We start from the raw sequence: 27,169 nt of genomic DNA on the forward strand, positions 1-27,169 counted from the left end.
GCATGAAGGAGAGAGGTGGATTTGGGCTCCTGGTTCTGGAACTTCACAGCCCAAAATGGGGCAGCCCCATTGGCTCAGCAGCCGCTGATGATGCTGTGGCTGGCTGAGTCCGGAGACGGGGGCTCACCTGCCTGTGTCTGCGAAGTCTCTTATAAAACCACCAGCATTCAAGTGCGGGGGCCACCCTGGAACACCATGATTGGATGATGTCTCCACCCTCTTAGATCATTTACGTGAGTGTTTAGGCCCCAAAGCCCTGAATTGGCAAAGACCGACTCATAGCACAGCAGCCGTCATGCTGGGGTCTCCTTCACCTTGCTCTTGGAGTGGATTCCTGGTTCCTGGGTTCCACAGATTCCCCCATTTTGGGTTTCCTTCCAGGGGAAAAGGCACATCAGAGGTAAACTGAGAACTTGTGCCTTGTGATCTGTCTTCCTGTCTTCACCCCTGACTGGGAGTTTGCTGGGAGTGGAACTCCGGGTTCGAACCATGGAAACAAGAGTCGAAGGCCTTGCTGCGATGGGTTTCCTGCTCTGCCACGGCCAATTCCTGGCCTTTCGTGGGTTGTGTTTCTTTCTGTCTCTGAAAACACGTAGGTTCTTCTGTTTGCCTTCGTGTTCTGAGTTCCCACGAATGTGTGCCTTGGCGCGGCTCTTCTCCCGTTCACTGTCTCTGTGCTAGGGTGGTCCTTTCAGTGTAGAGGCAAGTGCTCCGATTGTGCGAGCTTTCTCAGAGATTCTATTTCTTTTTGAAAGAGTTACACAGAGAGAGGAGAGGCAGAGAGAGAGAGAGAGAGAGAGAGAGAGAGAGAGGTCTTCCATCCGCTGGTTCACTCCCCAATTGGCCACAATGGCCGGAGCTGTGCTGATCTGAAGCTAAGAGCCAGGAGCTTCTTCCAGGTCTCCCACGCGGGTGCAGGGACCCAGGGACTTGGGCCATCTTCTACTGCTTTCCCAGGCCATAGCAGAGGGAAAGAGGAGCAGCCGGGTCTCAAACCGGTGCCAATATGGGATGCTGGCGCTTCAGGCCAGGGCATTAACCTGCCGCACCACAGTGTTGGCCCTTAGAGATTATATTTGAAATCGCCCTCTCCCCATTTTCTCTGTACTCTCTCTTTTGAGCTGCTAATATTCCAATGTTGGAGTGCCTAGTTGTTTTTATCTGCTTAAAGATTTATTTATTTATTTGAATTCAGAGCTACAGAGAGAAAGAGAAAGGCAGACGGAGGAGAGATCTTCAAGCTACTAGTTCATTCCCTAGGGCTGGGCCAGGTCGAAGCCAGGAGCTTCATCTGGGTCTCCCAAGTGGGTAGCAGGGGCCCAAGGATGTGGGTCATCTGCTGCTGCTTTTCCCAGGCCATTAGCAAGGAGGGGGCCGGATTGGAAGTGGAGCAGTGGAGACTTGAACCTGTGACCGTATGGGGTGCCGGCATTGCAGGTGGTGGCTTTCCCTGCATTGCAGTGGAGCTCCTGGCTTTGAGTTCCAGTTTTTTGAGTTTTCTCTGGGCCATCTTCGCTCCCTTGCTTGCCTTTCTGGACGATGCCCCTCAGGCTTGTCTTCCAAGGTCTGTCCTCCCACGGTTTTCATTCCCACCTTCGAATTCTTGTCTTCAGGGGCTCGTCTTGTTCTCTCAGTGTCTCCTCTGTGGTATTTGAGTCTTGTTGCATAGATGCAATATCTCCTGTCTGTTTGAAGAGATGATGATGCTTATATCTGTTGCAGTTCCTTCCTCCTTGCCTACGTGTCTCTTCCTCTCCATGTTACTGACCTGAATACAGTTGCTGAGATGTGCTTGCCCATGAGTATTTAAGAGTGCGTGGCTAGAGATGCTGTGAGCTCGGATGACAGCTGCTGATTGCCAAGCTTTGCATGAGAGGCTTGTGGTCGGGCTGTTTTGCTAGAGGCTTGTGGTCGGGCTGTTTTGCTCGGAGCCCTGGCTACAATGTCTTTAGGTATTCCTTCCTGTGCTTATCTTTAAAAAAAAAAAAAGTATTATTTATTTGTTTATTTGAAAGAGTTACAGAGAGCAACAGAGAAAGATCTTCCATCTACTGGTGCATTCCCCAAATGGCCGCAATAGTCAGATCTGAGCCAGGCCAAAGCCAGGAGCCAGGAGCTTCTTCCTAGTCTCCTATATAGGTGGCAAGGACCCAAGCACTTAGGCCATTCTCCACTGCTTTGCCACGTGCATTAGCAGGGAGCTGGATTGGGAGTGGAGCAGCCAGGACTTGAATCGGTGCCCATATGGGATGCCGGCGTTACGGGTGGAGGCTTTATCGGCTACGCCACAGCGCCAGCTCCTTCTTGTGCTTAATGATGCCTGGGAAGAATCACATGCAGGCTGTCGCCCAGACAGTCTGATTGCAGCTGCCAGCTTTCTGCGGATCTTTGTGGGAGACAGACTCGGGGAGTCTCTTAATGCATAGATGCTGACTTCACCCCCACTTTGCAGCACAGGTACCCCCCGCCCTTGTCTGGGCTTAGAGTCCCCAGTCCAGAGTCCCTGGTTCATCCACAGAGGAGGGGATAGGGAAGTCTCCATGGGTTTTTTTCCTCTGATTTTCCATCTGCTTTCCTATTTTACCTCCACATTCAGGCATCCGCACTGCCCCCTCTAGCTGTCTCTGTATCATGCTGAGCACTGGCCTGGGTTCCAGGTGCCTCCGATTGCGCTTCCACACACACTCACACGCACTTCCCGGTCCCACGGTGCTACTGTCTCTCGTGCTGTTCTCTTTGTCTGTGCGGGTTTCTGCCATTCCAAGAAACACCTCCCACCAGGGCTATGCCTGCTGCTCTGCTGACCTGGGAGCCTCTGAGTGGCCACTCCTTCTCCCTGCTCTTTCTCATTGGAAGCCCCCAGGCCCTTGGCCTGAGCTGAACCTAGATCCGACCTGGAAGCCCCAGGGCCAAGCCAGGGAGTTCTGCATAGAAGGCAGCGGGTCCTCCCCAGAGTTGGGAGAAGGCCTCTGGGGGCATGTACCCAAGCTGATATATTTTTAATTGTTTCATCTTACAAAAGAATGTTAATCATTGAGGAAAGATTTGGAAAAGCAAAAGGAAGAAATATTTTATTGCCTCTGTTTTTTAATCTCCAAAGAATATATATTTCTATATTGCCGCAGGAGGGTACATCACAAAGTTCACGGACAAAATGGAATTCAAGGATGTTTATTTTGGGTGGGGGAAAGCATGCATTGATATTTGAAAGCGTGCATTGATATTTCATAATGTGTATGTTGGTGCAAAAAAATGTTTAAATGTGTGCATAGACCTCTTCATAATACGCACTCCCTATGAGCTTTCTGGAGACCTCTGTTGCTAGAGTGTTAGCATTCCTAGGAAGTGGGCGTGGAGCAGAGAGTCTGCCCTGTCCTGCTCCTCAGTGAATCCCTCGCCCCCTCACCCCGTGCTCCTGCTGCAGGGAAGGGGAGGGGAGGGCCCTGGAAGGGGAAAAGCCAAAGCAAAGCACACAGAACACCGTCAGGAGGCTCACGTGGCAACGCAGGGGGAGGTAAAGACCACAGCGCGGGAGGCGACAGAACTGCAGAAGCAAAGACGCTGGGCAGGAGACCGGGGCACCGTGGCTGACGGGCAAGACAGAGTCCTGGGAGATTCGGGCCGCAGGCTCCAGCTGGGGAACGTCAGGAGAGGAGGCAGGAGATACAGGTTGGGCCGCACTGTGGGAGTTTGGGAGTTGTCCTTATTTGAATGGGTATGGCGAGCCAACCATGGGAGGCTTTGGAACAGGGGTATGGCAAAGTCAAGGCTGCCCTCTGGGGGATTCTGTCTGATAGGGCTGGCGGGGCTCTGACCCTCGTCCCCTCCCCGTCCTCTGCCTGCCCCCTCTGTGTTGGCAGGTGTTGATGATGGTGCTGACATCCCCAGGGAGCTGGTGGTGGGCATCTACGAAAGGATACAGCAGAAGGAGCTCAAGTCCAATGAGGACCACGTCACATATGTCACCAAGGTGGAGAAGTCCATCGTGGGCATGAAGACAGTGAGTGCCCGTTGCCCAGCAGTGTCCCTGGGGGGCCAGCTTCCTGCCAAGCCCCTCCCACCTCCTCCCCTTTCTTTCCTCCCGGTGTCTCCTTCCGTCTCCTTCTGTTACTCATGCACTTGGCAGTTACCAAGTGCCTACTGTGGCCAGGCTCTGCCACCTTTCTCCCAGGCCAAATTTCCGTGTTTCCTCTTAGCCACCAGATACTGCAGCAGCCGAGACAGGGGAGATGTCAAAAGGACTGCCCACAGCCTAGGGCCAAGGCCTCTGGGTGTCCAGATGGGGAGGTTGTGGACCCTGTCCCAGGAGGGGGTGGATACCAAGCAATCCCAGGTGGTCCTGCTGAGCAGGGCCTGGCAGTGGGCTCCAGACCTGGTGTCTCACCACCACCTGCCCTGTGAGCTGTGACAGGCGACACACAGCAGGTGTGCAGGGACTTTGAGAGCGAGCGTCCTCTGCAGGATGCGACACTGCTTAGCCATCAGCACAGGTGCATCACCCCACACAAGCAAAGGAGGTGGCGCTGGCTCAGGGAGACTCTGGGAGCCCCTTAAGGTCCTACACTGGTGCATCTGCCCAGCCTGCGCAGGAGTGGACGCTTCGCCCTACAGCCCTTGTCCTGAGGTCCTCGCATCTGTCCACTTTGCTGGCGACTGGCTTTACTTACACACTGGAGCAGTTCCCCCTCCCCTGCTCCTGCACCCTTGCATTTCGGTATGCAGTGGTGAGAGGGGAGGTGTCAAAGGTGCAGGCCCCAGCCCAGGACATGGGGACACCCTCAAGGTCATGGACTGGGAAAGGTTAATAATGGCTGGATTTCTTTTTTAATAAGTTTATTATTTGACAGGCAGAGAGAGAAAGAGAGAGGAGGACTGATAAACAGAGGCAAGAGAGAGAGAGAGAGAGAGAGAGCAAGCTCCCTTCCACTGTTCACTCCCCAAATGCCCACAATGACCGTGGTTGGGCCAGGCTGAAACCAGGAGCAGAGACTCCATCCGGCTTTCCCATGACAAAGACCCGGCTACTTGCACCACCACTACTGCCTCCCAGGGCCCACATTAACAGGAAATTGGAGTGAGGAGAGCTGGCGCAGGGTATTGAACCCAGGTGCTCTGGGTTCTAGGCATCCTTTTTTTTTTTTAAGATTTATTTTATTTATTTGAAAGACAGAGTTACAGAGAGATGTAGAGACAGAGAGAGAGGTTGTCCATCTGATGGTTCACTCCCCAGATGGCCACAATGACCAGAACTGCGCCGATCTGAAGCCAGGAGCCAGGAGCTTCCTCCAGGTCTCCCACATGGGCAGGGGCCCAAGCACTTGGGCCATCCTCCACTGCTTTCCTAGGCCATAGCAGAGAGCTGGAACGGAAGAGGAGCAGCCAGGACTAGAACCAGCATCCATAGGGAATGCCAGCACCTCAGGCCAGGGCTTTAACCTGCTGAGCCACACGCCAGCCCCTGTAGGCATCTTAATCAGTAACACAACCTCTAGGCCAAATACCCACCCCCAGTGGCTGGATTTAATTGTCCTGAAACTAATTTTTTTAATTTATTAATTTTCATTTTTATTCGAAAGACAGAGAGACAGTCAGACAGAGATCTACCATACACCGGTTCACGCCCCAAATGGCCAAGCTGAACCTAATCCAGGTCTCTCATGCAGACTGTGGGGACGCGAGCACTTGAGTCACCATCGGCTTCCGCCCAGGGTGCACATTAGCAGGGAGCTGGATCCCAAGTGCAGGGATGGGACTCAAACGAGGCACTCAGATACAGAATGCAAGCATCACCCAGCCCCCGAAATTACTTTTGATTTCCATCTCAAAACCTTCGTCTCTCCATGGCCTCCAGCATAATGAACCACTCCTGTTCTGGTCTTGCTCTCCTTGCTCCCATTGAAGGGGACCGAGCCCTGGATAGGGGTGCAGGGTTGGGGGAAGGGGAGGAAGTCCGGGTCAGGCCCTGCAGCAGACCTGTTGTCCTAGCCCCTCTCCCGGCTGCACCGGCGGGGCCGCAGGCTGAGCACCACCTCCGTCCCAGGTGCTGTCTGTGCCGCACCGCCGCCTGGTCTGCTGCAGCCGGCTCTTCGAGGTGACTGACGTGAACAAGCTGCAGAAGCAGGCAGCGCATCAAAGGGAGGTGTTCCTCTTCAACGACCTGCTGGTGGTGAGCACCCTGGCTGGCTCCCTGGGACCCCATGGTGGACGGGCAGGGGCGCCGGAGACCTCAGCCAGGAGCACTCCCCGCGCAGTGACAGGGAGGCCGCTGTCGCATGCACCTGCACACTACAGGGGTAATAAGGCTCAGGTTTTCCACATCATGAAACCAAGGTGCAGGCACCGTCAATCGCCTGCTCATGGCTGCAGTCAAGGTGGACATGAGCTAAGCCCAGGCCATCTGCACCTCCCGAGGCCGGCAGGGCACAGCGGTGAGCTTCACGTCGCACGGCCTAGCAGGGACAGAGGGCACCAGTGAGCAGGCACTGTCCCTGGGCCTGGGGAGATGCTGAGGGTGTTAGCACCCACATGTGTGCACGTGTGTGTGCTCATGGTATGCATGTGTGCACACGTGTGTGTGTGCGTGCATATGTGCACGTGCTCCTGAGAACAGACATCCACTCCACACACAGCTTCCCTGGGTCACCGGGGGCCCGCCCTTGTTCTGAATGCTGGGAACCAGGGCCGTGCAGGGTTCCTCTGTCGAGGAGCCCTGGGGTCCCCTGGCCCCATTGCCTCTCCCTGCCTTGCCTGCTGCACTCCAGTCTTCCCACAGAAGCCTCCACTTGGCCTCCCCGCCGCTGTGGGCTGCCTTACGCAGAGCTCTGCGCCTGATGCTGCCTGCCTGCCGCCTGCCGCAGACCAAGCCCAGTCTCTCCCCACACTGCCCTGCTCCCGGAACTTCCTCCCAGGGACCAGGCCTCCCGCCGGCCAGGTCCTTGCTCCTGCAGCTCTTTGTTCCCGAGCAGCTTCTGTGGGCCTTGGCCTGACCTGGCCACTGCATGGTCTCCTCCCTGCTTCGTGCAGGTCTCCATCACGTGTCACCTCCCTCCCACAGGAGCCCTCCCTGCCCGCTGAGCAAGGGCGCCTGGGCGGTGGCTTTCTCCTCCTGACCCTGTGTCACTTCCTTTGAGTCCCTGCGCGGTTTCGGGGCAGCCCATGTTATCCCTTTCTTGGCTCTGTTTCTTTGCTAAGCAGCTTCATGGTCAGTGGGTTGGTTTCCACCTTGGCTGTCCCTGTCCATCATCGCAGAAGCACCTTGGGGGCAGAGCCCCTCTGTCCGGTTGTTCTCCGGCATCCCCAAAGCCCAGCTCACAAAGAAGCAGTATTTCTGTATTGAGCTTTCACTGCAGCGGGGGGGGACATAGAATCAAACAAAGAATACAAATAAGCAAGGTACTCTCCAGTGGGGAGAAGGTCCCAGGATAATAGGCCAGGGACAAGGTTAAGGTGGAGGGTCCAGGAGGGCATCCCTAAGGATGGAGCATTTGAGTTAAGACGTAAGTAATGACAGCAGTACAGCTGTGCAGAAGTTACAGGGAGAGTTGCGGGAAGGGGAGAGCATGTGCAAAGGGCCTGTGGTGGGGGCTGAGTGTGGCCGGATGGGGGACAGTGTGGCTCAAGCAGAAAGCCCAGAGTAAGATAGGCAGTGGATCAAGAAGTGTGGATTCGCTCGCCAGAGAGTCACAACAGTGAAGACAAGGATTTTGATCCAGAGTATGTGCGTCTCTGCATAGGTACAAAACCACTTTAAAACATTCCTGGTAAATGAGATTGAAATGTAAGCTTATGTTTGTACCAAAAAAATTCAATCATGAGTATGAGGCATCTTCAGGAAGTTTATGGGAATGTGAAGAAGCTATGCATGGTTTCAACACGTCATCTTTTCATTCCATTTTCCCATGAACTGTTTGAAGTACCTTCATGTATGTGTGTGCAAAAGGATGTATCTGAGATCTGAGGGTTGTGTGTGTGTGCACCGTTGTGTGTTCCTGAATGTCCTCAGGGTCCAGGCATGCATGTGTGCACACGCGTGTTGACACGAGCGTGCACCTGTTAGCCTGTGGCCGTCTCTTGGACAGATTCTCAAACTCTGCCCGAAGAAGAAGAGCTCCTCCACCTACACCTTCTGCAAGTCGGTCGGCCTGCTGGGCATGCAGTTCCACCTCTTCGAGAACGAGTGTGAGTCCTTGACGATGAATGAGTGACACCAGAGACTCCGCACAGCGTGGCTTGGGGGAGGCTGGGCGGTATGGGGCAGGAGGGCACGTGCCCCGAACCCGCCCCCTCTCCTCTGCCGCTGCTGCCACTCACGGACCACTGGGCACGGGGGTCTGACTTCCAGATTACTCTCACGGCATCACACTGGTGACCCCGCTGTCCGGCTCTGAGAAGAAGCAGGTGCTGCATTTCTGTGCCCTGGGCTCCGACGAGATGCAGAAGTTCGTGGAGGACCTGAAGGAGTCCATTGCCGAGGTGACGGAGCTGGAGCAGGTCCGGATAGAGTGTAAGGACCGGGTGCCCCGGGCTCCCTCAACAGTCGGCATGGAGGAGGGGTGGCTCTGTGGGCAGACACAGCTCTGACGCTGGGGGGCAGCCTGCGGAGGCTTCTGCCCTCTCTAAGCCTCCGCTCTCCCAGGCCTAGCGGGCGGGCGGGACACACCGTGTATAGCTTCCTGGCCCTTGGATCCGAGATCAAAGAAGCTGACCAGGCAGACCCAAGGGGTTCCGGGGGCTCGGCCTTGCCCCTGGGTCAGTGCCAGGGCCGCCCAGCATCGGGCCGGGTTCCTGTCTTAATCCTTGTTCCTCAAGACCCCTCCTTATTTTCTTACAACACCCTCTATTCCCAGAGGCCAGGCTGCTTTTCTTACTATTCCTTCTTGGCACCATGTCCCTGTTCCTCTAAGGGATACCTAGTTTCTCCAGTAGTCCAGCACGGGCACTTTAGTAAATCCACAGGTCTCTTCATCTCGCCAGGCCTTGGCTTAAGACGTGAGCAGCGTGGGCCCACAGCCTGTGGCGTGCATAGCAGGTGTCCAGGTGGTGCACACACCCAAGTCTTCCCAAAGGTCATGGGAAAAAGAAACTTTCTTTGAAACCCAGTTTCCCACTATTTTATCTTTTTTGGTTTGTTTATTAAAGATCTATTTGAAAGGCAAAGTTAGAGGGAGAAAGAGGGAAAGGGAAGCAGAGACAGCTTTCATCTGCTGGTTCACTTCCCCAAATGGCCATAACAGCCAGGGCCGGGCCAGGCTGAAGCCAGGAGCCAGGACCTTCTTCTGGTCTCTCACATGGGTGCAGGGGCCACTACGCCACAATCCACGAACTTCTTATCAGAAGTGGAGGGACAGGACCAGTGCTGTGGTATAGTAGGTTAAGCTTCTGCCTGTGGCACCGGCATCCCATATGGGCAATGATTCACGTCCCGGCTGCTTCTCTCTGATCCAGCTCCCTGCTATGGCTGGGAAAGCAGTAGAGGATGGCCCAAGTGCTAGGGCCCCTGCACCCGCATGGGAGACCCGGGAGAAACTCCTGGCTCCTGGCTTTGGATTGGCCCAGCTCCAGCCATTGTGGCCATCTGGGGAGTTAAACCAGCAGATGGAAGACCTTTCTGTCTATCTCTCCCTCTCTCTGTAACTCTGCCTCTCAAACAAATAAATAAAATCTAAAAAAGGAAAAAAAAAAAAAAAAAGGAAGTGGAGGGCTGGCATGTGCATTTCCGTCTGCTCCCAAGGCTCCTATTGTGTGGCTCTGTGAGTAAGAGACCTGCGGTCTAATGCCCTGAGAACACGACCCGATTCAGCTAACCAGAAACCAGCGAGCGAGACCGCAGGGCTCCGGGAAGGGGGGCCTCATTTCCCACCCTACCCTGCAGCTTGTCGGCTTCCCTGCTTCCTGGGGTGGAACAGAATGTTCTCAAGGGCTGGTCTCAATACCCACGGGGGCCTGCTTCTCAAAGACCCACCTTGAAATTGACTTCACTTCTCTTGTCGTCAAAATGTCACCGATGGCTCTCCTACTGCCCTGGGGTGCCCCAGTACCTGGCCTGGTCCCAGCATTGCAGCAAGAGGCAGCCTCCCCACCCCTGCCAGCCCCCAAAACAGCACATGTGCCCTCTCCCAAGCATGTACCGGGGGAGCAGCTGCCAATGAACCCACTAGGTCCCGAGGTGGACCCCTTTCCTGACGCCTGGAGGGCGGGGAGCAGGGAGGTGGACTTGCACTTGACTCTCAGCCTTCAGATGGAGAGAAGGGGCGGGCACGGCTGACCAGCCATGAGGGCTGGCCCAGGAGGTCAGAGATTGAAAACCTATGGCAGCTGCCTGTTCGCTGAGCACCTACTGCATGCCAGAGCCTGGGCTGCTTGCTGAGTCCATTGTTTCATTGGTACAACTTTTTCTGAGTGGGAGGTAGGATTCCCCAGATTAGATACAAGGAAATGGAGGCTAACAGGGCTGAAGGAGATTGTCCCAGTTCACACAGCCATAACAAAGCAAGATCTGCATCCAGGTTCCCGGGGCTCCTTGCTTATAATTATGACACCGGAGGCCAGAGAGCACCCCCGGGAGAGGGTCAACCCGCAGTTCTGTACAGGTGTCTCGGGTCTTGGATGGTGGGATTTGGATGATCAGGACAAACTGCTGGTTTGGGGGTTTGAAGTTCAGTGTCCCTGGATTCGAGACAGCAAACAGAGCCCAGGCAGGAGAGTAGCTTTAGTAAAAGGAGCATGAAGTACGTCTTCTGGAAAAGAGAAGCCGAAGCAAGGGGTTACTGTCTGTGGTCAGGGTTAGTGTCCATGGTCAGGGTTAGTGTCCATGGTCAGGGGGTTAGTGTCCATGGTCGGGGTTAGTGTCCGTGGTCAGGGGGTTAGTGTCCGTGGTTGGGGTTAGTGTCCGTGGTCGGGGTTAGTGTCCGTGGTCGGGGTTAGTGTCCGTGGTCAGGGGGTTAGTGTCCGTGGTCATGGGGTTAGTGTCCATGGCCGGGATTAGTGTCTGTGTTCAGGGGGTTAGTGTCCGTGGTCAGGGTTAGTGTCCGTGGTCAGGGGGTTAGTGTCCGTGGTCAGGGGGTTAGTGTCCGTGGTCAGGGTTAGTGTCCATGGTCAGGGGGTTAGTGTCCGTGGTCAGGGGGTTAGTGTCCGTGGTCGGGGTTAGTGTCCATGGTCAGGGGTTTAGTGTCCGTGGTCGGGGTTAGTGTCCATGGTCAGGGGGTTAGTGTCCGTGGTCGGGGTTAGTGTCCATGGTCAGGGGGTTAGTGTCCATGGTCAGGGTTAGTGTCCATGGTCAGGGGGTTAGTGTCCGTGGTCGGGGTTAGTGTCCGTGGTCGGGGTTAGTGTCCATGGTCAGGGGTTTAGTGTCCGTGGTCGGGGTTAGTGTCCATGGTCAGGTTAGTGTCCGTGGTCAGGGGGTTAGTGTCTGTGGTCGGGGTTAGTGTCCGTGTTCAGGGGGTTAGTGTCCGTGGTCAGGGGGTTAGTGTCCATGGTCAGGGGGTTAGTGTCCATGGTCAGGGGGTTAGTGTCTGTGGTCAGGGGGTGAGTGTCCATGGTCAGGGGGTTAGTGTCCGTGGTCGGGGTTAGTGTCTGTGTTCAGAGGGTTAGTGTCTGTTCAGAGGGTTAGTGTCTGTTCAGAGGGTTAGTGTCTGTGGTCAGGGGGTTAGTGTCTGTGGTCAGGGGTGAGTGTCCATGGTCAGGGGGTTAGTGTCCATGGTCAGGTCCCCACGGACGGTGACAGGGCAGCTCTTGCCACGGCAAGCACACACATGACCCAATTTGCAGTCCAGTGAGAGGAGCAGGGCTGCGTACCAAGACAGATGCCCTCAGGCCTCTGGATCTCCTGCTTAGGAGAGCTGGAAGAGGCTGCGCTGCTCAGCTGGCTGGGGCGGGCTCAGGCCAGCCGCCACACTGCGGGCTGATGCCTGCCACCCACTGTGACGAAGGCTGCTGTGCCAAGTGCCTCGTGCGTTGTCCTGGAAGCTGGCAGATGTGGCGCGCTAGCCACACACAAGGCTTCCCTAAGGCAGGATGTCCCAAAACCATGCAGGCAGGACGTGTCAGAACGAGGACGTCCCGCCTGCTACGGCCCAGCAGGGGCATCGTCCCCGTGGACAGGCTCCGAGAAGGGCACCATCGAGTGCTGCTGTCAGATGCTGGTTTGTGTCGTGTGGCCCACAGTTGGGGGTGGGGGGACTGCAGGGGGAGGTCCCGGCCTCCTCTGCTGCTCTCGCCTTACTTCCTTGCTCTCCTCGAGGTGGCTGAGCTCCAGGTTTCTCTCTCTGGTCACTGGTCTCTCCCTTCCTCAGGGGAGCTGGAGAAGCAGCGAGGAACAAAGACGCTCTCCTTCAGGTCCGGGGGAGCCCAGGCAGACTCACAGTCGAAGCAAGGATCGCCTACAGGTGAGCCTGCACTCGGGGCCTGGGCTTAGCCACCTGCCTCCCAGGGCGAGCATGAGCAGGAATGCTGGAGTCAGGAGCCAGGGGCCAGGAACTGCACCCAGGTCCTCCGATTTGGTGTCGTGACTGGCCTCTTAGCCACTAGGGCCAAATGCCCACCCCTTGGTTTCCTTTGTTTAATTCCATGGGTAGCAGAGAGGGGGAAGGTGTGTGAGAAATGCCTGCCTTTTGCCAGCTACACCAGCATTGCAGAGCCCGTGTGGAATGTCAGCATCTGCCCTGGAGGAGTCAGGCCACGAGTCCCAGGCAAGAGCAGGGTGGCCAGAAGGGCCTGGAAAGTTTGCCCTGGCCTGGGAGTCCCTTCCCAGATGCGCCATCAGCACTCTCTAATCCCAGGCCCAGGGCAGCCTGCTCCCAAATGCAGATGAGCCCCAAACTCAGTTTCTCAAGTGGCACTGTTCAGTTGGTGCAATGAAGCATTCCAGACCAGGGAGGGCAGCTTGGCACTTGGTGTTTCCTGGGCCACACTCTGCAGACCAGCCAGCTCCCTCCTTTCCACCTGCTGCTCCTAACCTTACCCACCTCCACGTCTCACCAGCCCCAGATAAAAAGGAATCAGAAGCAGGAGATGGTGTAAGAGTTAAATCCCATCCCCAGAAAACTATCTAGAACCATCAGCCAATTCAGCCAGCCCCGGCTGAGTGCCTGCTGCGAGACCCCAGCTCCAGCTGAGTAACACCAGGAGCTCCCACAGGGTCTGGGCTCTCAGCAGATGGCCCTGACACCAGGCATAGGACGGACAGCAGCTCAAACACTTGTGACACCAGCTGGGACCCAGGATCCATTTTCTAAGGAGGACCGTGGCCCTCTGTGCTGGGTGGGGATTCTTGGTGTGGGGGCATCTTACCTGCCACCAGTGTTCGTCATCCCCACTGTGCCTGGTGCCAGTGGGCCCCTTGATTTCTATGAGGCCACAGGACCTGGGGAACTTCTGCTATTCACAACCGTCTGAACCCCAGGGCCAATCCTCAGCCGTGACTCATTCCTAGCGTCCCCAGCCTGTTTCGGGGGAAAGCCACACCAGGCTCGCCTGTCCCCAGGGCCTGCATGTGCATCAGTCACCGCCACAGTGGGATGCTTGCCTCAGACCCCAACAATGGCCAGGCTGCCTCTCGTGTGGCCGAGCTCAGAGAGGGGAAGTCAGGCATGGAGAAACCCCAGGGGCTTGCTGGGGGAGGAGGTAGAAGGCAGGACTGACTTAGCCAGAAAGAGTGCTCAGCCCCTGGGGGTTGCGGGCTCCCTGCTGCTTCTCCAGGCCAGTCGGAAGGCCCTGGCAGAGCCGTTATCAGCTCTTACTGTGCAGGTCCCCGCTTGGTCACAGGAAGTCACAAGGACAGGAATAAAGAAGGGTCCCCATGCATGCCCCCCAAGTCTTGCACAGCCTATATTGGTGGGGGGGTTTATTGGACTCAACCATGCCAGAAGATCCGTAGATCTTCTGGTCTACAGAGGACCAGAGAAGTGCAGTATCCTACCCAGGGCTGCACAGCTACAGAGGGGCCTCTATGCTGGAGGTCTTGCCGCCCTCACTGGCGGCCAGTGGCCATGGCAGGGCAGGGGCAGGCGGCAGGGCTCCTTGGGACCGGTGGAGAATGAGCCCCTGTGCTGTTTGCATTCAAAGCCAAAAGGGAAGCGGCCATCGGGGAGAAGCCAGTGGAGAGCCCGGTGGAGGTAAGTGGAGGCCTGGTCGCCCAGGTGAGTGATCCCGTGCCCCGCTGCTCCCTCTTCTCACCATCTGTGTTGTTTCTCTTCTCAGGTATTAATCAATGCCTCCCCAGCCCGACTCACCATTTTTCCAATTTCAAGAGACACAATTAAAAGTTACTGCTAGCATGGGTCTCACCACTGTTCCAGTGCCCAGTTAAGCTGCAAGCACTCTGGCCCCACTCCCCAGCCCCTTGCCCTCCGGGACCCAGCTCCCAGTCTGACATCATGGCGGTGAAGCCTCCAAGGCCACACCCCCCACACGCCTGCTTCCCCAGCAAAGCACCCAGTGCTCCCCAGTGCTTGCTATCTCGGAGAACCCCCATCCCCTCCCCAAGTCGCTCTGTCCTCATCTGGGCTCCCTCTGAGAGTTACCACTCAAATCAAGTCCCCAGGCAGTCAGTTCTGGGGCAGACCTGCCCATTTGGATGTGTCTTGGGGAAGCCGGGACGTGCGAGTGGGGGCAGCTGGGAAGGACCGGGCTTCTGGAAAGCTAGCTGGGGCCGGAGGTGTGCAGAAGAGCCAAAGTGCATCTGGGGCTGGCTTAGGGCTTCCAGACAACGCTGATCCATCTGCAGCATGTCCATGTTGGAAGGGACAGGGTGCCCATCCCCGGACCACATGGAAGGGATTTGGGGAGAGGGAATGGTGGCAGCCAGCCCCCGCGGGACACCCCCACCTCAGCGGATCCCCTTCACCCCCATGACCGCCACCCGTACTCCTTTCAGGCCAGGCCTGGGGCGGGGGTGCGCCAGCTACTCACATAGCTGCTCTTTTCCCAACCCCCACTACAAGCTGGAGGGACCCCACTAAGACGGCCGAGGGAGGAGCCTGGCCCTCCCAGCCTAAGCCCTAGGAAGCAGCAGGACTGTCCCCCGCCACTCCTCCCACCCCGGGCAGCTCAGCTTCTCTGTCCCCACGGCCCCCACGCCCCACACAGCCCTGTCTGGAGGAGGCACCTTGACACGGAGGAGCTTCCTGTCCCAGCAGCTGACCAGCCCCCAGGGTGGGTATTCCAGCCCCGTCCCCTCCCCCATCCTCCCGCCGCCACCGCCCATGCTCTGGCCTTGCAGATAAACACGCCAAGTTGCCAGCCCTCCAGCTTGCCCACCCGCCCTGCCCATGCCTCAGCCTGGGCTGCCCGTCTTCCTGCCCCTGCCCCGAAGGCCCCCGTGGCTATCTGCAAGGCTGCCAGCCCTCAGCCAGCTCCAGGGCCCGCAGCCTGTGCTCTCCCACACAGAGGGCAGCCCCGCGCCCCTCGCCTCTCAGCTGGACCTGAGCTGCCGCGGCCTCCGCCCTGTCTCCCTCATTGCCTGGCCGTGCCCCTCTGGCAGGCGCTTCTCCATCTTCTCTGAGCTGTTCTGACCCGCTGCCCATGCCCCATCTCCTCTCCTCCCTCTCCTCTGCTCTCCTCTCTCTGTCTGTCTATCTCTCTCTCCTTTATGAGCAGGGAGGTGAGAAGGGGGTTAGAAGGAGAGGTGTTTGCTGTCACTTCCTGCTGTTCACTTCCTGACCTTGAGAGACAAATGGTCCCTGCCAGGGTGGAGACAGAGATGCCGAGGGGAGAAAGGGAGTTGGGACACGAGAAGTGCTGAGCAGGTGCAAGATGAAGCCGAAGGGAGCCTGGGCCACAGAGGAGCCGCAGGGGAGGAGGAGAAAGACCCTCAGAGGGCGGCAGTGGGGGTGGGCTGGGCGTCCATGCTCTGCAAATGAGGCACAAGCCTGACCAGCAAGTGGGGAAGGGAGCCCTGCCCCCCAGCAGCAGCAGCCACAGCGATGTTCTGCCCCAGCCACGGATGGGGGCCATAGGGGGCACCCCTGGGCAGACGTGGCCCCCAGCCCAGCCCCTGCTTGCCGTGTGTCTTGGCAGGGCAGGAGGATTCAGGCCTGGGAAGTGCTGCTGAGGTTGGAGGCCAAGAAGGAGGAAGAAAGCACCCAAGTGCTGAATGTGGCTGCAGGGGCTTGTGACGGTCAAGGGTGCGGGCAAAGACCCAGGGAGCCTCGAGAGCAGCGCAGAATCCCGGCAGGGGCCCTGCGGTCACACTGTTAGCCAGTCCACAGGACTCAGTCCGCCTGCCGGGTGGCCTCAGTTTCTCCATGTGCTCTGAGCAGCCTGCACCTGTGCACGGGAAACACCCTCAGAAAGGCTGGGGTCTTCCCAGGGGATTGCGATGCATCCTGGCTATAGGCTGAGGACTGGTGGGGGGAGGGGGGACAGAATTAAATCCTCTGCCTTCCAGAATCCTCTAGCCGCCCCCCTCCCCCCCATCTGCCTACTCGCTCCACCTCCTGCTGCTGGCCGGACGAGGCCGAGCTTTCCACACTGACCTGTCTCAGGGTGGGGCGCACAGCTCCATCTGGGCCACCCCCGCGTGCTCCAGCCAGGGAGAAGATTAGGGTCCTCTCTGCTGATTTAACCAGGACCAAGCTTGGCGAGAGAAGCAGCTGGGGCCCTGACTCTGCCCTCAGCTCTCTGAGCTACTATGGAATGTACAGGCCTGGCCCTGGGGAGCCCAGGAGGGAGGGGTAGGTCCGGATCACCCTTTCTGGGGTCCCTGGCCTTCTGGGGTTTGGGTGCCTTTATGAGGGCAACTGTGCCAATGAGGCTTCCTCGTTAACCAAGCTGACTGGAAAGGCTCAAAACTGCTTGACTGTCCCCGGGTCAACATTGTCCTGGGCAGGCAGGAAGCAAGGGGCAGGTCCAGTAACGCTGCTTGTTCCCAAGCTGCAGTTCAGCGAGAGGGAAGCAGGACAAGCTTGATGGTCCAGGGCCACCGTGCAGCCCACGAGGCCAGACTGCTGGGCTGTGCAGAGGCCCTTCTCTCAGATGAGTCAGCTGAGGCCAGGACATAGCCCCTGGAGACCAGCGAGGGTCAGCACCCAGCTTCCCTCTGTGTGGCGGTGGGGAGAGGATTCCAGTGAGGGCTCAGAACACCTGAGGGCAGCAGGAAACGGGAGAAGGAGGGAGGCCCGAGGGAGGCTCAGGGTAGCCAGCCCCAGCAGCTGGGAAGTAGTCTTGTAACATTTCATGCTTCTCTGGCTGTTTCTAAACTAGGTGTCAATTCACAACAGGCTTCAATCGTCCCAGCACAGCTCCGGGCTGGGGGCCGAGAGGGGCGTGCCGGTACCACCGCAGCCAGACCTGCAGCCTAGCCCGGCCAGAGAGCAGCCCCCGCCACCCACACCGCTGCCGCCGCCGCCGCCGCCGCCACCACCCACTCCCCCAGGCACGCTGGTGCAGTGCCAGCAAATCGTCAAGGTCATTGTCCTGGACAAGCCCTGCTTGGCCCGCATGGAACCCCTGCTGAGCCAGGCCCTCTCCTGCTACGCCTCATCCTCCTCCGACTCCTGCGGCTCCACACCCCTGGGCGGCCCAGGCTCCCCGGTCAAGGTCATCCACCAGCCTCCGCTGCCCCCACCCCCACCCCCTTACAACCACCCCCACCAGTTCTGCCCACCCGGCTCCCTGCTGCACCGGCGCCGCTACTCCAGCGGCTCCAGGAGCCTGGTGTAGACTCTGCCCTAGACACCCTGCTGTCTGTCCCATAGGGCCACCATTGCTGCTCCCCACACCCTGGCACCACACGTTCCAGGTCATTGGTCACTGTTGTTTTGGAAAGAGAACCCCAACCCCCAGCACTGGGTTTGCCTGGTCCCACTATCCCTCCCTTACACAGGTGAGCCACACACACATGCACACACACAACCAGCTCATGCTCCTGGGCCCCACACAGCCAGATGAGACAGGGCCATCCCTCTCCCCAGTTGGAACCGTGGTTGGAAGATAAGCTGAGGCTTTGTGTCTAGCATCCAGGGGCCTCGGGCTGGTGGGCAGGAGCAAGGGGCTGGGGGGCACAGCAGTGGCGCCCTGGGTGGAAGGCAGGCTCGGCTCAGCCCCAGGACAGCTGTATTTGTGGCCTCACAGGATGGCCTCAGCTCCCTGGAGGGGCCGCTGTGAAGAAGGGGGCTTTCTCAGCTGCCCCCATTCCCTGGAGCCTGGCCGTCTCGGAAGGCTGCTCCTCCACCTCCAGGGACACTGGTCCTGCCCACCAGACTCCAGGAAAGGCTTTGAGAAGCAGAGGAGGGGGTGGGAGTGCTCTCAGCTCTGTCAAAGCCAGCTGAACACGGCCCTGGAATCCCCAGATCAGATACCTGCCAAAGGCACCTTTTTCCAAGTTTCTTGGTTCCCTACCCAACAACACCAAGTGCACACAGGAGAGCCAGGTTAACTTTGCCCACTGTGGAAGCAGAAAAGGGGTGAGGGAGGTCGATTCGCCCTGAGGAGGTGGGACTTCACCTGGCTTGGACCTCCCTTTTGTGTACCTTCTGTGGCCTCCACAAAGGCTGGGTGCAGATGTGGGTGAGAGAAGCGGGAGCTCCCGAGGCACCTGTATCTCCCCTGCTGCCCCTCAAATCTTCCTCCTTCTGGAAGGTACCAGACCCACCTCCAGCAGAGGTCCGGGCACCCTGAAAACTGCAGAGCCAAGCAGGGCTCGCGGGCCTGCCAGGGCTGGGTATGATGGGGTGCAAACCCCTCCCCGGCCAGATGAGAGGCAGCCGCCTCCAAAGACCCCATGGGCAGCACCGCAGCCTGTGCCCTGCACAGACTGTTCAGCAGTGTCCAGCCCCGCTGGGCCAGACTCCCCGGGCCCGCGCCAGCAGCTCCTAGCTTCCCTGCTAAGGCTCCCTCCCGCTCGGAGCCCATTGGTAATGCCTCTTGGGGGACAGCAGCAAACATCAACCAAGTCCAAGGTGGATTTGCTTCTTCCCAGCCCCCACCGGCTCCCCAGGCTGCAGTGCCCTGGGCCGGGTAGGAGGCGTGGACAATTCCTGGCTCACCGAGGTTCTACATGACCTAGTTTCATGTGTGTCTGTGTGGTCACCCAGACGTCAGTACGATGTCACCCAGCAAGCTTATTTTTGGCCCTGTCTTTGTCAGCCCAGGTTCCTTCACGTTCAGCCAATCTCCTGTCGTCCCCCTCTAGTCCCCACCCCCGCCCACGCCTCCGCTTCCCAGCCATTGCCCCTCCCCCTGGGACTCCTCTGTCACTGGGTGTTCCAATCAGAGCCCCTAACAGAGCAGCTGGCACAAGGGGCGCCGGGATTCAGAGGCCTCTGCTGCCTTTGGCTGGGGCAGCAGGTGTTAGGGCTGTGGGAGAAAGTGCAGCAGTGGCCTGAGAGCAGATTTGTCTCGAATGAGGGGCCTGGAAGTGGAGGGGAAATACGAACAGGGAGGAAGTGGTGGGCACAGAGAGTGGGCCGAGGTGGGGGAGGGGTGGGGAGGGGGCGTGGCTGCGGAGGAAAGAGCCAGCCTCAGCCTCAGCCAGCCCAGAACCCACAGCCAGGGCCCTCGTCGCCGGCTCACACTCTGCTTCAAGCTCACCAAGTGCCCGGCTCCCCTGCTGACAGTCCCCCCTTGCCCCCCTGGTGGGGACCCGCAGAGGCCCTCGGTGCCCCACCACCACCACCGCCCCGCCTGCCCATGGTGAGTTGCGGCTGGCGGCTCAAGGGGCTGGGATTCGCAGGGTCCACAGCTGCTTCTGCACGCACCACACTGGGGGTGGTGCTTACCTCCCGGTGGCCAAAGGGGGCTGGGGGGGCTGTATCTGACCCTCCCCACTGTCAGGGGAAACCAGAGCCCCAGGCAGCTGTGGCTCTTTTGCCCTGAGTGGCCAGCAGGCTAAGTGGGTACCTGCCTGGACCCCTCTTCCCAGAGGCCTGGCAGAAGCCTCTGCCCCTTCGGTGGCTGTGGTCATGTCAGGGCCATGTCAGGGCCTCCAGCCTCCTAGAGGGCCCATGGAGGGTGCTGGCTGAGCCCCGACCCTCGGCCCACCCCCCAGGCCTTACTCCACAGCACCCGGATCCCTCTCTCTCCCAGTTTATCCACTTGGCCAAGTCCACAACCCAGAGTGGGAGAAAATGTTAGCTTTCCTGCCCGTTTGTGGGGACAGGTCCCTCTTCCAGACCCAAGGGCCTTGTCCTGGCAGTCTGTCCTGGGAGTCTGCCTTCCCATCTGTCTGTCCGTCTGTCCATCTGTCTGTCTCCAAAGGCGTTTTGCTCCCCCACCCATTTATTGGCCCTGGGCCTTTGACTTCCCAGGCGCCTGTCCCCTCAGAGCCTGCCAGGCATTCTGTCATGCCCAGCAGGCTTTCGAGACTCCCATCTGTCCTTCCGTCTGTCCCCATGTCCGCTGTACAGACCTGCACTCCTCCCGCGCACACCCTCCCCTCCACCCGCATTGGAGAGAAACCTCTCTGGGGAAAGGTGGGGTGGCTGCACCCAGCAACTAATCCAAATGGCAAATATTTTGTAACAAAATAGCCCAGAGGTATTTTATCTGTCCAATTCATAGAGTTTTAGAGATTATATTGAAATATGTCACTTGAGCGCACTGTGTCGGTGTCTTCTATGCCCCCAGGGGAGGGGCCTATCGGAACCTCTCGCTGGGCAGGAAAAACAGCTGCTGACAGCCCCGGAGCTGCGGGTCGGAGCCTGGGGTGTCTGCACATGTGTGGTGCTTTGGTCCCAGGACAGCGCAATGGCAGGCATTGCTGTGACCCGTTGCTGTCTTAACTAAAAGAGGCCTGGCTGAGGGATGAGCGCAAGGGCAGAGCTGGGGGGAAGCACCAGAAAACTAATGGCTTGTGAGGCCTGCCTGGCCCCCACCAGCATGCCCGTGGCACCCACAGAGCCAGCAGAGGGGGCAGGTGCCAGCCAAAGTGTATGCGAGCTGCAGGTGGTGCGAGTGTGGACCCCTGCGGCCTGCCTCGTTGGCTGCAGTGGAGAGCAATGGTGTGTTGGGGGCGAGGGAAGCCGTCCCCGGGTCAGGGCTGACCAGTAGCCTCTGGTGATTTGCCCCTGAGGGCAGCTCCCAAGGTCTGAGACCAAATCTGCCAAGACCCTGGGCACGAGCTGCCTGCAGTGGAGGGGTGAGGATTAGGGGAACGTGGCTGGGGAAAAGCATGGAGCCACAGAGAGCAATTTAGCAAACCCTGCTGTGTGCCAGGTCTCCTGCTGGAAGGGAGGCAGATTGGGAAGGAGGCTATGACAGGAGGAAGGGCTTGGGCTAGTGTGCCCGGCTCAGCTCTGTGGACAGGCACTGGCCACACAGTGGTTCTCCTAGACAGGAGGTGAGAGCAGAGCCTTCTAGCAACCCTAAGTCATCAAGGGCACTGCACCCGGCCAGGATGCCGGGCCTGGGACAGCTGGACAGAGGGCCCTCCTGCGGAGCAGAACTTAGACCATCCAGGAGCCCAGACTGCACCCCTCCGCTGGGTCCCCTTGTTTCCTGGCCAAGGAAGAGGGAAGGGAGCATGACCTCCTCCTCCTCCTCCCAGGAAATGGGGAATTGCAGAGGAAACCGGAGGCTAGCGAGGGCCTATCCCATCTTGGGAATTCTCTGACCCAAGAAGCTGAAGACTGGCCCTTTAAGAGCACTCTGGAGAGAACCCAGCTCTGCCCAGGCCTGGGACAGGGGCCTAGGGCCAAAAGGACCCCCTGCTGCCTTGGCCAGGGATGTGAGACAGCCACTGGCTCTCTCCAAACCTTCTGGTGAGAGAGGGAGGCCTCTACGGAGATGCACCGCTTTGGCGGTCCAGGCCTCTGCCTTGGGACACAGCACTGTGCTCAGGGCAATCCCCTTTGTAAGACCCTTTGCAGAGTGGGGAGTGGAAACTCATCACTGACCCATTGACCGAGGGTGTGTCCTGGGATTCATGGGCTTCAGGCTGGGAGCCACGAGCCGAGCCAGAAGGAGAGGCCAGTGCTAAGCACCAGAGTGGCTTCTGCACCAGCGGCTGAGCACCTGCCATGCAGCGGCCCCCGGGCAAGTGCGGGGGCTGGAAATGGCGCTAGTGAAGAGCCGGCTGGCAAGTCCACACTGGGGGTTGGGAGGTATCAAAGCTAAACAAGAAATGGACCGACTGAGGGAGGATTTAGGAGAGCACTCAGGAGGCCTCTGCAAGGCCAAGGCCAGGTGACCAGAGGCTACCCCTGCAGCAATGGATGAGCACGTCGTTTTGAGATGGAAACCAGGACAATCTGCCAATAGTGTGTGAATTTACTCACATAAAAAGCTCTTACTGGGCTGGCTCTGTGGCGTAGCAGATAAAGCTGCCGCCTGCGGTGCCAGCATCCTGCATGGGTACCGGTTCAAGTCCCCGCTGCTCCACTTCTGATCCAGCTCTCTGCTATGGCCTGGGAAAGCAGCCCAGGATGGCCCAAGTCCCTGGGCACCAACACCCATGTGGGAGACCCGGAAGAAACTCCTGGCTCCTGGCTTCTGGCTTCAGATCAGCAAAGCTCCAGCCATTGTGGCCATTTGGGGAGTGAACCAGCAGTTGAAAGACCTTCTCTCTCTCTATGCCTCTGCCTCTCTGTAACTTGGCCTTTCAAATAAATGAATAAATCTAAAAACCAAAACAAAACAAAGCAAAACAAAAAAAAATACCTCTTACCAAAGTGTAAATATGGAATTAAAAACCACTTTTATCTAGGAAATCCTAAAATTGGTCTTCCAGAAAACAAAAAGCAGATGGTCATAGACCGAGCAAAGAAGGAGCCGCAGGGACACATCCAGGTAAGGGGTCAGGGGCAGCCCCTACAGGAGGCCGCAGGCCCCCAAAGTAGGCCCTAGACAGACACCAGCGACAGGGGGCGCTGAGGAGGCTGTGAGTGCGGGGCCTGAGTCTGTGCAGACGGCACTCTGGCTCCCGATGCCAGGGGCCCTGTGGCCACTCCCACTGGGCTCTGGCAGGACAGTCCTGCCCACTGACGCAGGAACTCCAGCAAACCAGAGCAAGGCGAGATTGCTGTGTCCCCGGTGCGGCCGGCGCTGCCTGACCATGCTGGCTGTGATCCTGGCTTTCCAGGAGTCACATCCATCAGTGCCTGCTGACCCCAGGGTGACAGGAAGTGGCCGCCCAGCCCTGTGGTGTCCTGCAGGAAGGCACTACAAACAGAGACAGCTGCAGCGCGGGGGGCAGCAGGCCAAGGCTGGGACCTTCCCAGGCCCAGAGCGGAAGCAGCGTTGAGAGGGGCACTCGTGTGTGTCCCTCTGCCTGGCCCTGGGACCCTTGGGGCTGCCAGCCCGCCCTGTTCCCTCTCCCTGTCCCTCGGACCCCTCAAGCAACTCCTCCCACCCCACAAACTCCTTCCCTCCCACCCACGGGGCGGGCGGTGGCAGCTGGGGTCCCAGATGCAGCTCCAGGGTGGGGTGAGGAGGGGAGAGGCCACATCAGGGGGCAAGGGTCCTTGTGCCCTTGCTGCAGGCAGGGGGCTGTCCCTTCTGGAGGACGCGAGACCCAGCTGACATCTGCCAGTCCAGAACTGGTCCCACCAGGAAAATTCCACTCTGAATGTGGCTGGAGGATGGGAGAGCCGCAGTGTGGGTGCTGGGAGGGAGGATGGGAACGCGGCTCACCCCACCCTGCTGCACACCCCCGCAGGGGACCAGGCAGCCCAACTCCCCAGCTGGGTCCCTGGCACCTGGGCAGTTCCTGCTCCCATGACCTTGGCCCTGACTCTGGGAAAAACTTTGAGGACAACCTCAGGGGAGGTTGTCCAACAGTTCCCCCCCCCCCCAACAGTTTCCCACTTGCTAGACAGACCTGCCTCACCTCTTCCCTCCCCAAAGCTCCCAACCCCCTCTCCTTCCAGCCCTCAGGGCACAGAAGTTCCCCTGAGGGTAGCCTCCTGGGTTTGTTAGTTCAAGGCTGAAAAAGTCACAAAAAGGACAGCAGGACAAACCCAGAGCAGTAGGAGGAAGACAAAAGCCGTGAGAATAAAGACGAAAGCAGGAAGTGTAAGCAGAAAATTCGCAGACAGTCTGAAGGATTATCAAGTCAGAAAGTCATTCTCCCAAAGGCCGAAGCTCTGATGCCGCTGACCGCGAGAGAGGGGCAGAGAGCTGACTGCCAGCGGTGCGCAGACAGCGTATTACAAGTTAACTGCAAACCTCGTGGCTCGACGTACAGCCACCTTCATGGGATGAGCACAACCTTACACAAACACAAGGGTTGGAACCGAAAGCAGGCATTTATTTTTTGATGCAGAAGAATTGAGATACGTGCATAATGTTTTCATAACATGCATTTTCATGTACTATGGAAAAATTTGCACCAAAATAGACTCACACTTTTACTTCCATTTTTCCATGAACATTTTTTTTTTTTTTGCCCATAATCAAAACTTTATTGAAAAACTGACATCAAAATAGGGGATAACTTGTATACCTTATAAAATCAAACAAAATTACATTATCTTAGTAGATTCACTAGAATCACTGAACTTATGATAAGGCTTTCTGTGAGAACACAAATCCAGGAGGTTGTGTGGGTCACTAGTGTTGCTTTCTTCTAAAGGAACAGCCTTCTGTGAGTCGGGCCTTCCCTCCTGTAGGCTGGCACAAAACTGTAGAACAGCCTACACAAAGAACCACTGTTTGGGCATGGCTGAAAACCGTGGTGATCTTGTAGCAACCTGGGCATTTTACGTCCATAAAATAAGAATTCGGACTTTGAACTAGCCGTTTCTTTTTATGTTTCTTCTTTTCCTCCTCCAAAGAGGGATGGAGTAAATCTCTAGCCAAGGGCATGTCGGCGGTCCGCGAGCCCGGCGCCTCTCGCTGGTTCTGGCTACTCCCCTAGTGACTCCATGAACATTTTGAAGTTCCCTCATGTCTCCCCAAGCGTTGCATAAGAATAAGTGGAAAATTTGAGACATACAGTCAATGAAGAAATTTGAATATGTAGTTCAAAGTTCATAAGCCCCACCCCCACCCAAAAAAAGGAACCTACACGTGGAGCCAGGCATTTGGCCTAGCAGTTAAGATGTTGGTCAAGACACCCGCATCCCAGTCCTGGCTGCTGGGAGCAGCTGCCTGGGTTCCACTCCATCTCCTGAGTCCAGTACCCTGCTGATGCAGACCCAGGGAGGCCACAGTGATGGCCCCCCTGTTGGGTTCCTGCCACTCGCGAGCAGGACCTGAGCTGAGTTCCAGCCTGCAGGCCCAGCCCTGGCCTGCCACACTTGGAGGATGAACCAGTGCATAGGAGCTCATTCGTCCTTTCTCATTCTCCCTCCTCTCCCCCCTCCTCCTCCTTCTCCCGCTCCCGTTATTAACATAGCAACAGTTAAAGGCAAAGAACCCACACGCAACCAGGACAGACAGTTGTACAAAAGCCCACCATTCATCCAGAAACACACGGGCCAATCTCATCTGAACTCTTTCAGAAACGAGGGATAGAGAGAATGTTGCCAACCTCCTTTTTATGGACCTAGCATAACCTTAAAAAGCCAAAGCCGGCGAGGACACTATGGGCAAAGACAATTGTGGCCAATTTTGCTTAGGAGCATAAAAACAAAAATTCTAACCAAAATATTAACAAACTGAAACTAGCATTGAATAACCCATAAATGTTACACCATGACCGAGGTAAGTTGTCCCAGAGACCAAAAGTTGGTCAAATATTAGGAAAATTGATGAATATAATTCATCCCACTAACAAAATAAAGGGAAAAAAACCAATAAGATCATCTCAATAGAGACACAGAGCAATCAATAAAATTCAACCCTTATTCTTGATTTGAAACAAAAACCTCAGCAAACTTGCAACAGAAGAAAACTTCATAGCCTAATAAATGCGGCCTAAAAAACTCCATGTTGGCCCTCATATTTGATGCGAAATATTAGGATTCTCGTCAAGACGAGGAAGGAGGTGGAGGGGTTGGCTGCCACCCAGGACCCAGCTCACCGCCTCATGCAGAAAGACGAGAGGAGAGAATAAAAGGATTCGACGATCAGAGAAATACAACCGTGGTGATTTCCAGTCCGACTGCTTATGTAAAAGGTCCAGGAGAATCGGGAGAAAACCAAAGTGCAGAGGAAGGGGCTGTGGGCCCCAGGGGCCCAGCGTCCTGCCAGCTGGCTGGCCAAGGGCTGCCCTGGCGGCTGCTCTCTCCTGGGTCCCAAGGAGCAATGACTGTGGCCGCGGAGGGTCTCCCTACCAGGAGCAGCCCTGGCATTGCTGGAATGGGCCAGTGGGGGTTCGAGCCTCAGGCCTGGGGTTCCATGCTAGCCTGCGCCGACCTCGGCAGGTTGGGGAGTCCGCTGTGGGTGGAGACGCGGTGGCCAGAGCCCTGGGAGGGCAGTGGGGCTGGGCACTGATCCTGCAGGAGGCCCTGAGGATTCAGTGTAGAGAGGGAGTGCGCGCTCCCCGCTGCCTAGGGCTCCACGACTCCAGAGCTGCCTCCCTGGCCCAGGGACCTGCTGGCATCAGACTAGACACAGAGAGGGCCAGAATGCAGGATGCCATGCCAGGGCCCTGGCCTGCCAGGCCTGGCTCTCGTCCGTCCCTTGCCCTCCCATCCTCCCCCTGCACGCGTGGCCTCCCCTGGCCTCGCTGCATCCATGGATGGTTAACAACAAGCTTTTCATCCCTGTCAGACCTAATCAGCCCTTGTGACTTCACTGAGAGCAGCCGAACCCGCAGGGAGGCCACGTGGGCTCAATCAGCAGGGAGCCGGGCACGTGAGCACGCAGCAGGGCGGGGGCGGCCCCACCTGCCCAGAGCGAGGAGGAGGGCTCGAGTCAGGGGCAGCAGAGGGCCTCCAGGGGACAGAAGAAGCAAGGAAGTGGGAGGCAAGGAAAGGACTCAGACAGGAAGGGTGCCACGGGGCTCCCCTCGTTCCCGGGTGCTGCGCTCACCTCTGCTGGGGCCACACCTGACCCCTCCCCACCCCCAAAGAGGGCCATTCCCATCCTCAGGGCGGCCAAGGGCTGGTGTCAGGCACGCACTGCTGCCGCACACCCCACTCCAGACCTCAGTGGCTGGAAGCCACCGCACACATTTCCTGTCTGCGGCCACAGGGCAGGAACAGAGGGCGCACTTGGAGGGACCGTGGTGGCTCAAGGCCTCCTGAGGTTGCATCAATCAGCCAGGGCTTCCTCCACCTGGCCCCCAGGTTGGTGACAGCTGGGGGCAGGAGGCCAAATAAAGCTGCCGGAATAGGCCTCTGGCCACCAG

At 57.7% G+C, this 27,169-nt stretch overlaps 2 protein-coding genes across 6 annotated transcripts in view; one reads left to right on the plus strand and one right to left on the minus strand.

Moving 5' to 3' along the window:
• Positions 1 to 20,530, plus strand: part of IQSEC3 (IQ motif and Sec7 domain ArfGEF 3) — a 103,733-nt gene extending 83,203 nt beyond the window's left edge. For 2 of the 5 annotated variants that reach the window (XM_002712787.6, XM_051850099.3), the window contains 7 exons: positions 3,861 to 4,000; positions 6,041 to 6,166; positions 8,079 to 8,178; positions 8,342 to 8,503; positions 12,291 to 12,383; positions 14,062 to 14,111; positions 17,200 to 20,530. In XM_002712787.6, the coding sequence (XP_002712833.4) occupies positions 3,861 to 4,000; positions 6,041 to 6,166; positions 8,079 to 8,178; positions 8,342 to 8,503; positions 12,291 to 12,383; positions 14,062 to 14,111; positions 17,200 to 17,658 (1,130 nt within the window). In that variant the 3' untranslated portion in view covers positions 17,659 to 20,530. Of the gene's footprint in view, positions 1 to 3,860; positions 4,001 to 6,040; positions 6,167 to 8,078; positions 8,179 to 8,341; positions 8,504 to 12,290; positions 12,384 to 14,061; positions 14,112 to 14,196; positions 15,151 to 17,199 lie in introns of all 5 variants that reach the window. The other 3 variants (XR_007921003.3, XR_007921002.3, XM_008259870.5) reach the window with 3 other exon arrangements.
• Positions 20,531 to 24,304: 3,774 nt separating this feature from the next.
• Positions 24,305 to 24,825, minus strand: LOC108176421 (small ribosomal subunit protein eS27-like). The gene has a single exon (XM_089304434.1). It carries the CDS (start codon positions 24,736 to 24,738, stop codon positions 24,484 to 24,486), a length of 255 nt encoding a protein of 84 aa, XP_089160560.1. The 5' UTR covers positions 24,739 to 24,825; the 3' UTR covers positions 24,305 to 24,483.
• Between the last annotated feature and the right edge of the window lie 2,344 nt (positions 24,826 to 27,169).

The sequence above is a fragment of the Oryctolagus cuniculus genome, chromosome 9 (assembly GCF_051225735.1).
Source record: "Oryctolagus cuniculus isolate XC-2025 breed Fujian yellow rabbit chromosome 9, ASM5122573v1, whole genome shotgun sequence".
NCBI lineage: Eukaryota > Metazoa > Chordata > Mammalia > Lagomorpha > Leporidae > Oryctolagus > Oryctolagus cuniculus.